Source organism: Saccopteryx leptura, chromosome 1, assembly GCF_036850995.1.
Source record: "Saccopteryx leptura isolate mSacLep1 chromosome 1, mSacLep1_pri_phased_curated, whole genome shotgun sequence".
Classification (NCBI taxonomy): domain Eukaryota; kingdom Metazoa; phylum Chordata; class Mammalia; order Chiroptera; family Emballonuridae; genus Saccopteryx; species Saccopteryx leptura.
The window spans coordinates 303591087-303605119 of NC_089503.1; the positions used below are offsets into that span (position 1 = coordinate 303591087).

The 14033-nt window shown below is 34.6% G+C and overlaps 1 protein-coding gene across 1 annotated transcript; it reads left to right on the forward strand.

Annotated features, from left to right (window-relative positions):
- Positions 1-210: 210 nt before the first annotated feature.
- On the forward strand, positions 211-8689 carry CLEC4D (C-type lectin domain family 4 member D). Its single transcript, XM_066361226.1, has 6 exons — positions 211-351; positions 2105-2194; positions 5609-5713; positions 6423-6574; positions 7627-7742; positions 7991-8689. The coding sequence occupies exons 1-6, from the start codon at positions 321-323 to the stop codon at positions 8142-8144; spliced, it is 648 nt and encodes a 215-aa protein (XP_066217323.1). The 5' UTR covers positions 211-320; the 3' UTR covers positions 8145-8689.
- Positions 8690-14033: the final 5344 nt, after the last annotated feature.

The window sequence follows — 14033 nt, forward strand, 5'->3', positions numbered from 1 at the left end:
GAATAATTCTGCATGACACACTGATTAGTGAACTCAAGATACTTATGGAAGTTTCTTCTACTTTTGGTTATTTGCTCAATTTCCTTTACTCTTTGCTTCATCTCTCAGAGTGAATCAGAGGAAACCCCAGACTGTTGAAAGACTTCTTTTTTACTTAGCGTTTTTTTTATTGGAAACTTTATTACTCTCACCAGAATAGTAAGACTGATGTTTAACCTCAAGTATTTATAAATATATTCTATTATCCATAAAAATATACCCTTAAACAAAATATAAGAGGCATCTGTTTCTCCCAAACTTTGCACAGCAGAAGTTAACGCATGATGGGGCAAGAACAACCTCAAGATAAACGTGAGTACTTCTCTCTTTTCAGTTTTAAAGAGGCAGGTAACATTATGACTAAGATTTCAAAATAAAATTAATAGTTTGTAGTTGTGAAGATTGAAGATAATGATATAGAAAGGAGAAGGTAGAAGAAAGTGAGAATGACTTTGAATAAGAGAAACACCATAGATAGATTCAAATATGCTGAGCAACAGAAATTTTTTCATAGGACATAAATTGGGCCAAAAAAGAAGTTAAAGTGTATAAAAGCAAAACAAGATGAAAAGACAGAAAGTAATTTGGGAAGATTCTTTTAAAGGGAAGAGAGAAAAGAAAGATATAGAAAATACATTGACTAAAGCTCACAAAGTTCTTGCAGCTTTAACTTTATCCCATTTTATGTTTTATTGAAGTGACACAAAGGGATTTGTATTATGAGAACATTAAATAATATTTTGAGAAATATATAGAATGTACACAGAAATATATAATTTTAAAATTAAGTTTCACTTTAGCTCATCGCCCCACTGTGGCAATCTTCAACAGACCCAAATGAACAATGGTACTTAAAAAAAATTTTATATCTTGAAAATTTTTTTATGGTAATGCATGCTGATATACATGATTATTTTCATTGTCATATAGAAGTCCATCATAATGATACATATACAAATATTAGGTTTCAGTGGGGTTTTTTTTTCCATTTCCAAAGTACTCTAAGGATTATTCTTTAATATAAATAAATTCAATTGTTTCTATAGGCTAAAATCTCTAGAAATGAAATTGTGAGGCCATTTGTAAAGTATATGATTGCCTAACCACTATCAATTTAAGAATTGATTAATGCTACTAATTTGATCTGTCTACATGGCTTTCTAATTCATAGTTCAGCAGCAACATTTTTTTAGCTAAAGTTTGTGTGTGTGTGTGTGTGTGTGTGTGTGTGTGTGACAGAGACAGAGAGAGATAGAGAGAGAGAGACAGACAGGCAGGAAGGGAAAGAGATGAGAAGCATCAATTTTTTGTTGTGGCACCTTAGTTGTTCATTGATTGTTTTCTCATATGTGCCTTGACCAGGGGGCTCTAGCAGACCGAGTGACCCCTTGCTTGAGCCAGCACCCTTGAGCTCAAGCTGGGAGCCTTGCTCAAACCAGATGAGCCCGCGCTCAGGCTGGCGACCTCAGGGTTTCGAACTTGGGTCCTCCGTATCTCAGTCCAACGCTCTATCCACTGTGCCACCATCTGGTCAGGCTTAGCTAGACTTTTATATTTTTAATGTACTTTTTAAAATCTGATGTGTAAAAAATCATACCATAATATTTTAATTTATTTTTCTATGATTGAGTATATTTTTATTTGTTTAATGACCTTTTATAATTTCAACAAATTAAACTTTCATGAAAATTTCTGCTCTAATGTTTGCTTTCTAATTAGTTTTTAAAATTCTTTATACAGTGTGGATGTTAGTACTGTGACACAATTTTTTTGCCAGGTGTTCCTTTTGTTTACATTGTTTGTTATATAGGTGTTTTTATTTTTATGTCCCCAAATTATCAATTTTTTAATGATTTTTGAGTTTTGTCTCTTCCTTGAAAACCTTTCCTATTCAAAAAAGATTACATATTATTTATTTATTTTTAGGGAAAAGTCTTTAAGCTCCCCTCTACATCTAAAAATTTAGATGGTCTCATATTTAGCTGGCTTCTTAGTAGAATTAATTTTCCTAGCTCTTGAGGTGCAGAAAAGAATGACCTGTTTATCTTTCTTTTTGTCCTGGTAGAAGGAGGCCAACATTTCCAGCTAAGCCTTTGGGCCACTGCTATTGTTTTCATCTCACTTCTGGGTGCCTGCTTTATTGCAAGTTGTTTGGGTAAGTTATTAACAAAAAATGGAGCTCTCCTTGAATTTATTCAAACAAATTTCATCAAGTTGCTTACCTTTTGTTATCTGGATTTTCCCCCAACACATTCACCTATAAAGTCTTCAGAGTCTTTGATTTTAAATTCAGAGCTACATGCCAGATGGTATTTAGATCCTTTCCTATACATGTGAAGGTTGGTACAATAGTGAATCATCTCCCATTTTGGACTGGGATTACAAAGGGCTGCTTCATGTGAGGAAAGAGTCACCAGAAAAATCCCACTTTCATATGGACTGCAGTTTGGCTTTAAAAGGAACAGTTGGAAGATTCATTCTTTCTGTTATCAAGACTTTTATATTTTTAATTTATATCATTTATTAATTATATTAATATATTAATTTATATTAATAATAATTATATTATTATAATTACAGTAATATAATATAAGTGTAAGTATAAGCAAGTAGACCAGAGGTAAAGAATAGAGAGCTTAGTTACAGATTCTGCATATATAAAATCTTTATATAAAACAGAAGTGGATATTACAGAGTTATAGTGAAATATAGTTTTGTTCAATTAATGGTGGAGAAACCATTGATTATCCATATTTTAAAAATTAAGTTGGTCTTCTGTCCCATATTATGTACAAAAACCAACACAAATTGCTTTGATTATTGGCCAAAATGTGAAAGCAAATCAATAACACTTTTTAGAAAGTAAATAGGAAATATTTTCATGACTTTGATCAGGGGTTAATTTCTTAAACAAGTCACAAAATGTGCTAGTCAATAAAGAAAATATTGACAAATTATTCTACACTGAAAGTAAAAAATTACTGTACAAAATTACTGAACAAAAAATATTACTAAATGAAAACAGAAAGCCTCAGGAGATGTTTGTAATGCATATAATTAATAAAGAATTTGTGTTCAGAATATATAAACTCTTTAAAAAAAATACCGATGCTACAACAGAAAACCAGGAAAAGTCTCAAATAGGCATGATAGAAAAAAAACATAAAGTGTCCAAAAGCATAAAAAATAAAAGTATTTAAAAAGTCAGTCATTAGTTTTCAGACAAATGCAAATCAAATTACAATGAGATGCCACTGAAAACATGACAGAATGGCAATAATGAAAGTCTGGTATTGTCTTTTGCTTGGAACTGCTATCTTCCAAAATGACTAACTCAAAGAGAAAGGGAAGAGGCACTCACGATATGTTGTGGAGCCCTTTTAGGAAAAAGAGAGTTGTTCCTTTGACATACATACGTGAAAATCTACAAAAATGGTGGTAGAGACGTCAAAGGAATGGGCACTGTTTAAAAAAGAACGTCCCACAAATGTTACTGTGGCAAAACTGGAAGAGTCTGCAGTATCACCCAGTAGTGGTCATTGTTCTAAACAGACAACTTAAGGGCAATATTCTTGCCAAGAGAATTAGTGTATGAGTTGACCATATTAATTACTCTAAGAACTGAGATAACTTCCTGAAACATGTGGAAGAAAATGATCAGGAAAAGAAGGAAGCCAAAGGAAAAAGTTCAACTTAAGTGCAAACTGGCTCCACTTAGAGAAGCACACTTTGTGAGAACCACTGGAAAAGAAGCTGAGGTGCTGGAACCCCTTCCCTGTAAATTAATGGCATAAGTGTAAAAAAAGGGGGGGGGGCTTTGAAATGTTAAAAAAAAATCTGGCACTACCAAATATTGGTAATGATGTGGAGCAACTGGACTCCAATGAACTGCTCCTGGGTAGGAGTGTAAAAAAGTACACCTACTCTAGAAAAGTTCACCACCATCACAGTTGACAATATGTTTATCCTATTACCAGCAATTCTGCTCCTAGGTATAGATCCTATAGAAATGCATGTTTATTTGCTCTCAGATAGGATGCATGGTCAAAAATGCTCAAAGCAGCATAACACAATAGGACCTCACTGGAAGCACTGCAGATATCAACCCGAAGAACACATAAACACCTGTTAGTGCATTAGGACAATACATCACTTTACAGCAATGAAAATGGATGAATTACAGTTGCATGTAACAATGTAAATAAATTTCAGAAACAACACTGACCAGAAACAGAAACAAAAGACATATTGTATGATTCCATGTATTAAAGTTCGAAAGCAGACAAATCTGATCAATATGGTTTAGAGATGTTATTAAGTGGTAAACTTGTGAAGCAAAGCACAAAGTGATTATTTAATTAAAATTTTTTCCATTGATTTGAAAGAGAGAGAGAGAGCAAGGGAGAGAGAGAAAGGAAAGGAGAGAAGAGTCAGCTCGTCTCACTTAGTTCTTCCATTTTAGTTGTGTGCTCATTGATTGCTTCTCTTATATTTCCTGACTGGGAATCAAACACACAACCTTGGTGTGCTGGAATAATGCTCTCTCCATTGAGCCACCCAGCCAAGGCTGAACGTGATTACTTTAAAACCCGTGTGTGGTTACCTTTAAGAGAGAGGGAGTGAGTTGCATTTGAGATACAAAGGCCACGTGAGATTTTGCCAATGTTGTGTTTCTTGAGCTGGGTAGTTACCTGGAGTGTTCACTTTACAATCTGTTGATACACCGTACATTCATATGTTTTATTTCTTTACATTTGGTTATATTTTAAAGTAAAAATATCCAAAAGATAAATAAATGCACAAGGTTCATAAAATTTTGTAGAAATATTTCAAAGTTGGACAAAAATCTCCACTCTAACACAAATTCTGATAGAAAAATATGCTTAAATGTACATGCACATAGCCTGACCAGGTGATGGCACAGTGAATAGAACATCAGACTGGGGCACAGAAGACTCAGGTTCAAAACCCTGAGGTAGCTGGCTTGAGTATGAGCTCATCCAGCTTGAACACGGGTTCACCCACTTGAGTGTAGGGTGGCTGGCTTGAGCGTGGAATCACAGACATGACCCCATGGTTGCTGGCTTGAGTAAGAGGTCACTCACTCTGCTGGAGCCCCCTGGTCAAGGCACATATGAGAAATCAGTCACTGAACAACTAAGATGCCACAACGAAGAATTAATGCCTCTCATCTCTCTCCCTTCCTGCCTGTCTGTCCCTATCTGTCTCTCTCTCTCTGTCTCACTAAAAAAAAAAAAAAAAAAAAAGAAAAGAAAAGAAAAAAGGAGCCTACCTTCTAGGCAGGCAATAAAAAAATACATGTACATAAAGGTTTGAAAAACTACCCTTATAAAACACAAAATGGAAAATATAGTAATAAAAGTATTAATTTCAACCATTTCTTTCAACCTGTTTACCAGAAGCTGCAACAAAGAAACTGTATAGAAAGAAAAGAGAATGTGGGGCTCTAACTATGAGGATAAGAGAAAATTTAGAACAGTCAGCTCCCATTTCTCAAATTAAATGATTATATAGGGAAAGGAAACAAGCTTTATTTCCTCCTTGACAGTGACTCATAAGAACCTTCTCCGCTCTAAGAGAAACGTGGGAATGTTCAAGTTACCAAGGCACCCCATGAAGGTGACGTGCATCGGAGAAAAAGCAGAACTGAAAGGTACAGGCAGCAGAGTACCATAAGAGAATTTCTCTCTCATTTCCATTCCGTTAAGATTCATAATCTGATTTAAAGTATATCTGTAATAAACCAGGAGCAATGAAAATAACCTAAGATGAGAATCTGGCACAGTTTCAACATCAGTAATTGCAATAGAACTATTTCCCATGACTGTGATCAGTCGAATAACTGCAGAATATAATATGTATTTATGGGCCATTTTTGGCATCCAAAAAATAATGTTAATTTAATTTCATTTCTTTTGATTCAGACATATCATAAGGACTGTTTCCTCTTACACTTGTCTTTATCTCTTTTATTATTCTGGAATTTATAAAGTCTCATTTGGGAGAATGGGGAAATGCTTGTGAGTTTTAGCAGGCTCTTTGTCCCTTTAGATAAAAAAGGCTTTGTTATGGAAACACTTTAAATACGAATGTTAATAGATGGAGGAATGTTGAAAAATGATCATTCCCTCCAAGAGAATATGTTGTAATTTTCTTATAGTCATTACATGATTCTAATACTTTTGTTTAGAAGATATTTGGAAATATAATTAAGAATATTTTAAAAATATTTGGTAATATTTTGGTAAGCTTGGTATTGTTCCCATAAATGATAGCTGGATACTAGATGGTAGAATAATAATGCAATCTGTTACAAATAAATGCTCCTTTGTAACTAATTTTTATTTCAATATTTTCTTGAGGTGGTACATGGAATTGTTGTCCTTTTGGCTGGAGACCCTTCCAGTCCAACTGCTATTTTCCTCTTAATGACAACAAGACATGGGCAGAGAGTGAAACGAACTGTACAGGGCTGGGGGCTCACCTGGCCAGCATCAGCTCAGAAGCTGAACAGGTATGTTGGCAGGCTCCCAACAGTTTCTCTGCTTCTTTGAATCTCTTTGCAGAGAAAAGGGGCGTTTTCTGTTCTGCTCTGCTTCTGGGCCTTTGCTTCACCTGTTCCATCTGCCTGGAAAGTCTTTTCTTCCTCTCTTATTTTCTTTACACGACCAACTTATTCAGGTCTTTCCAGATTTCATTCATGTATTATTTCCTCCAGAAAACTACCCTGACCATCTGCCCTACTCTACCCTCCCTCTTCTAAATTGGGGGTACTTGTGTGGTACTTGGTGCACTGGGTACTTAATTCAGTATCCTGCATCTGTCTGTTTAATACTCCGTCTCTTCCAATGATTCTTAACTTTGTAGAGAAGTGGGGCCATGCCTTACTCATCTTTGCATCTCCGGAACCCTGCACAGTGTTAGGCACTCTGGCTAAGGACTATTTGGTGAGTTAAGTGAATAAGTGAACAGTTAATCGAAGACTGAAATAGCTACAGGATAAAGCATAAGAAAAATAATGCAGATATATGGTTGTAATTCTAAATAAGAATATCTTAACATAACACTGAAATTTACTTCCTCTTGTAATACATCTCCATATATGTATCATGACTTACATTCTGGCCTTTTATTGATCAGCGGGGTTTCCTGGAGGATTCTGTTTTCATGGTTTTGTAATCTACAGGCTGATTCTTTGAATAAAATGTGATTTAATAAACTATACAGACAATTAAAGAAGGCAATTTTAAAAACAAAAGTTCTTGATAATCTGATCCTATTAAGAATTTGCTAGGTGGTTTGCTAGTACAATCTCAGTTAACCTTCACAATAACTCTATGAAGCAGTGGAGTTGTCTCTTTTGAAAACAAAACTAGGGTTTGGTGAGATTAAAACACTTAGACTAACATTACACAGTAAAGAGCAGAGGCAGGGTATGAGAACAGATCTGTCTGATGCCAACACTTTTGTGCTTAACTAGTAATCTATTTGACTTCTTTTCTCCTTTCCTAACATAACATCATGATAACACAAATATATTTATAAGAATTTACATTTTTATTGCAGAACTTTATTGTTCAACTTTTGGATAAACAATTTTCATATTTCCTGGGACTTTCACATGAGAATCCTGAAGGCCAGTGGCAATGGGTGGACAGGACGCCATTTAACCCACATATGGTGTGAGTATACAGACTGGGGTGGAAGAGTTTTACAGGCAAAGATGGGAAGATGGTAGCAAGCAGGATTCATTTGGGGTGAAGCAAACCACTATAAAAGTGCTTACTCAACACCATGTGTTAAACAACTTCTGTACTAGCATATGCCCATACTTGTGTTGAACAGTATGATTTTTCTGCATAATCCCCTGACACCCCAACCCTGTGTGTGTGTGTGTGTGTATTACATATATATTTTTTTTCTGTTTCAGATTCTGGCATAAAGGTGAACCCAAAAACGATCAGAAAGAAAATTGTGTTGTCCTTGTTCATAATCAAAACAAATGGGCCTGGAATAGTTTTTCTTGTTCCTTTGAGGCAAGTAGGATTTGTAAGAAACCTACAACAGTATTACGAAAGCTATGAAGGGGTTCTTGAGGAAGACAGAAAAGAAAAACCCATTAGACTAGAGCAGAACGTACATGCATCAATGGAATAAAGAAAACATGCTAGTCATAGAATATTTTCAGTCGTGATGGCTTTATTTATGCTGTTCAATTCATTCAAGATAATGTGTTGTTCTGTGGTGTTTCAGTGGAGGAAATCATCTCTTCTATGGAAATCAGTTTTCATTAACTTTGCTTTCTTAATAACATTTCAAAGAATGTGTTTTTCAAAGAATGTGTTTACAATTTACATTTACCAGAATAGCTTAAATGAGGCAGTGTCTTAATTACTTCTTTCTCTGCCTAGAATCTTAACTCTTAAAATTTAGTGGGGAATTCACATTCTAAGGTATAAAAATGTTGAATCGCTATATTGTACACCTAAAACTAACATAACCAAAATAAGATTGTACACCAACTATACTTAAAATATGGTATACCATATTTTAACCCAAATATCACAAACCTTTTCTAGTGTTTAAAAATATTTTTAATGTTTGATGCTTCATTTTCAGACTTTTTAATATTATCAATCATTAGGTTGCCATTTCATGGAAAAAATATTTTCTAAACAGTATAGAATAGTTCTGAATTATGGCATTGCACGGGTAGAAAAAATATGACTATCCACTTTTAAGAATTCACTTCTTACTCTATTCTAAATGTCTTCCCAAAGCAGGTGTCTCAAGCTGACTTATTTATTATTATTTTTTTGAATGGAAGAATCCCTTATGGGTCACCTTAACCAAACTCCTTCAATTCTATAATTGAGGAAATGAAAACCTTGGGAAGCCAAAGAGCCCAACTTCGCATTGCTAGTTCATGAGAGAGCCAGGCCTATGGCTCAGATCTAAGAGGTGAAATGCAGTCTGCTATTACAGAAAGTTACTGGGGGTCACTTGGCCTCTTGGCTAACAGAGAGATAAAAGTTCCTAATTATTTGCAGTAATACTATATTGGTGTTTCTACATTTTTAATTTGTATCATATTTTCAACATACTTATGTAAATTGGTAGCACATTTCTTTGGAGCTATAAAGCTAAAGTTCAAAGTAGCAAAGAAGTCGTTTTAACAACTGAATTATGCTTTTGCGATATATATATATAGTATTATTAATTATGGAGCAGGCACATCTAACATCAATCAAATTTAGTGATCTTTTTAAAATTTTCAATTTGCTGATGTTTCATTGATCTAAAATAAAAAATTTCAAGCACAGCTTTTTAAACTAACTTTCTCAGTATTATTTTTAAAAACAATATTTTGCACCCACTGACAACTGTCAGTCTTTTCTCTGTACCTATGAATTTATTTCTATTTTTTTGTTAGTTTATTTTGTTCATTAGATTCTACATATAAGTGAAATCATATGATACTTGTCTTTTTCTGATTGGCTTATTTCACTTAAGGTAAATAGATTAAGCAAAGAAAAAACCACTCATAGACACAGATAACAGTATGGTGATTACAAGAGGGAAAAGGGTACAGGGGGATAAATGGTGACAGAAGGAGACTTGACTTGGGGTGGTGAACATACACAGATGAGGTGTTATAGGATTGTACACCTGAAACAAATATAATTTTATTAAAGAATTCAATTAAAAATGGTGAATTATAAAAAATAGCATTTTACAAATTAGTGATTTTTTGGATGTGAGGGTGATCTGGCTGTGACATCTGTCACCCCATTGATCACCAGAGTTGATTTGGCTGATCTGGCTGGCTAGGCGGGTGTCGCCTTCCTCCCTCACCGCTCCATGTGCGTCCCTCCCGAAGCTGCGCGCTGGGTCGAAGAAGATGACCTTCCCCAATAGAGGAGAGGACTGTTCTTGGGTCAAGGGTATACAAGTAGCTGCGCTCCCCTGCTAGACCTCCAAACAAGTCTCAAGCACAAATTAGTGATTTTATGAGTTTAGATTATTAGTGTTTGATTAATTGATTAATTCCACAAATGTGTATATATGTCTGCATTTAAAGCTAATACTTTTAACTATTGCTAAGGGAGTTTGTTTGCTATATTTACTAAATTGGCAAAATCTATAAAAACCTGTTGACATAACTTTATGCATATGCTAATAGGCTTTATATAGTTAGTATTATTCACTTTTATTTTTATAAAATTGTATATTGGTAGAGATTCAGTTGTCAATAAAGTGTCACCCTTTGGGATTCAGTTCATCTGTGTGTACATCATTTCTCATTACCTCCACGACTTCCCCCACAAACCAGGCGCTACCTACTTACCTGGATTATTACAATGACCTTCTAATTGGTATCCCCTTTTCCACCCTTAGTCCCTTTTGGTCTGTTCTAAACACTAATGACATCTTTTCTGTTCTTCAGAACTTCTTGAAGACAGTTGATAATAATTTCTTTTTTTTTAAAGATTTTATTTATTCATTATAGAGAGGAGAGAGAGAGAGAGAGAGAGAGAGAGAGAGAGAGGAGGAGGAAGCATCAACTCCCATATGTGCCTTGACCAGGCAAGCCCAGGCTTTTGAACCGGCAACCTCAGCGTTTCCAGGTTGACACTTTACCCACTGCGCCACCACAGGTCAGGCTGAAGATAGTTGATAGTAATTTCATTTTAAAAAAATGTTCATTCATTTATTACAGTGTGGTAGTCCAAGGAGTTTGAAACATTTAAAATTTTTGAATACTGTTTTTATCTTTGAAAAAATGTGGTAAATGTTTTAAAAAGCAAAGAGTAAAAACATTAATAAAAGTATAAAGTACATCTCCTTTCCATCCTAAATTCCAGTCCCCTAAATGCTTCTGCAGAGTAACAACATGATGAGTTTATTGCCATATATGTTTATGTGTGATATAATATATAGATATATAACCCACAATTTTTTACACTAATGGAAACATTATCTACATAGTCTTAAACATCTTGCATTTTTTAAGTTAACAATATAACTTGGAAACTATTTTATACCTTGTTCCTTTTAAGTAAATTATGTTTTATTGTATTGATATATTATAATTTGAAGTAACATTAAAAGGACAAAAAGTTTCCTCATGTAATAAAAATTAACAAAGTAATGGTTATAGAACATTCCTGAGAGTGATTCTTAATCAGAGTTCCAAGAGGGTTATTTTCCCCATGAAAATATGAGACTAACAGAATGCATTTGAATGCATTGATGGTGATACATAATTCTGGAGAATTAAGAGGTGAATTATTATTAATCAGTACATAGAAAACTAAATAAATATTAAAAATACTGTCAATAACAGTGACCTGAAAAGCAAAATGTGTTTAAGAGAGTATAAGTAGGCCCTGGTTGGGTAGCTCAGTTGGTTAGAGCATCATCCCCTTAAACTAAAAGTGCAGGTTTGATCCCGGTCAAGGCGCATGAAAGGATCAAACAGTGGATGCATAAATAAGTGGAACAATGAATAGTTGTTTCTTTCTCTCTCTCTCTCTCCTTTCTCTCTCTCTTAAATAAATACATAAAAAGAGTATGAGTAATCATGATACAGTATATAATTCAGCTGTGAGTATATATATCATAATGTGTTAAATATTTAACAAAATTAAGTTATGATAGTGATATCAGAGGGATGGAAAGTGTGTGCAGCTCACACAGAGAGATATTCTTGTTTTTATTAATGTGGATAAATGATCAGCCAAGGCATTATAGTATAAAATATTAAATAGAAATAGAAATGATTTAAAAACAGAATGCAGTAGAAGGAGAAATGTCTAAAGAGTCGAATGTGCTTGTCTCTTGAGCAGGGAATTAGTAGTTGGCAGAAAACAGCTATTTTCAACTTAAAATGCCTGTAGAATTTTTTTTAAGCAACGAGCATGGAATTAAATAGCATACAAATGTATTGATGTAATTAATATTAACATTTAACAGCAATTAACATGTGGTAACATTTGATATTAAAAAGAGATGATTAAGGATCATCTAATACAATCAATTTATCATTTTCTGTAAAACATTTAACAAATAAGAGGAGGAGGAATTTTCCACAGAGAGTCTACTCCAAATCTATAGCATCCATTGTATAGTATTTAATGATAACTCATTAAAAGGATTTTCTTTAAGGTCAAGAACAAAGCAAGGATATTCACTTATTGCAACTTCTATGCACCAATGTGTTGGCAGTAACAGTTAGCTTAGGATGAGTGGAAGAACAGGAATCGGGGAAAAAATCAATATTTGCAGACCAGAACTGTCCAAAAGAAATATAAAAAGCAAGAATTATAAAAGCAAGCCAAAAATGTGAAACATACAAATTTACATTTTCTTGTAACCGCATAAAAAAATGTATCCTAATTATTTATTTATTTAAACCAATATATCAAAAATACATTTTTAACATGTAATCAATGTAAAATCATTAGTGACATATTTTTTTCCAATTTAGTTCTTCAAAATTTGGTGTATATTTTACACTTCCCAGCATATTTCAGCTAGGACTAGTGCTCAACATTCAGTGCTACTATCCTGGATAGCTAAGTATATTGACAATATAATTAACTGTATAGAAAATATAAGGGAATCTATAGCTAAAGTGTTAAAAAATAATAACATAGTTTATCAATGTTTCTGAATAAATTATCAATATACAAAGATAAACAATATTCCTATATAATATCTGCAAAACATAGAAAATGTACTTTTATATAAAATATTACACTTATAATGGCAATATAACTCTAAAATAAGATACCCAAGAATAAACCACCAAATGTGCAAATTTTATGAACAAAACTTATTTGCAAGACTTGTACAGCAACCTGCCAGGGTTTGGCTGTATGACTTTCCTACTCTACTGTGTGCCTTGTGATTCCTGCAGTTGGTCCCCTACTGGATCTCAGCCCGTGTTCCTCAAATTAGTTCAGGCTCCCACACTTTGGGCAGTCTGCCTTCACCAGGATGGCCTCTGGAATCCAGTCAGTTCCCCAAACCCTTTCTACCCTTCCTACCACCACCCTTCCCCTTACACAGACTCACCCTACTCAAATTCTAAATCTCTGTTAGGGGTAATTATGACCTCTTTCCCCAACTTCACCCCACACATACATGCATACATATGTAAAAGCCACCTTGCTCTGCATCATCTGATGAACGACTTTAGGACTGTATTATTAAGAAATGAAAAGGGGAAAGAAGAATAGAAAAAAGAGAAAATAGAAGAGCAAGAAGAACATTTTAAGTGATTCTTCAAAACTTGGTTTTACCTCAGAGGGACCTTTAAGAAAGATTTTTGTGTGTAAACTTATGAAGACTAAAAAAATTCTTGAAGTTCAGAATTCTTTAAGTTCACTTCAATTTTTATTTATCAAATTTAAATTAAAGTAAGATTACTATTGTAAAAGCATCATCTGTTGAATGACTCCTTTCTGAATGTGTGTGTGCGCATGTGTGAATTATGGCTTTTTTTTTTAATTTTGTATTTTTCCGAAGTTAGAAGCAGGGAGGTAGTCAGACTCTGCATGCACCCAACCAGGATCCACCTGGCATGCCCACCAGGGGGCAATGCTCTGCCCATCTGGGAAGTTGCTCCATTGTGGCAGGAGCCATTCTAGCACCTGAGGTGAGGCCATGTAGCTGTCCTCAGCGCCCAAGCTGACTTTGCTCCAGTGGAGCCTTGGCTGCAGGAGGGGAAGAGAGAGATAAAAAGGAAGGAGAGGAGGAGGGGAGGAGAAGCAGATGGGCCCTTCTCCTTTGTGCCCTAACCAGGAATTGAACCCAGGACTTCTACATGCCAGGCTGACACTCTACCACTCAGCCAACTGGCCAGGGCTGAATAATTTTTTTTCTTATACACTCTTTCTTTTCTCTTAAAGGAAACACTTTACAGCTTCTCTTGGCATATTTGAACTTCTAGCACCATTACTCTTGCT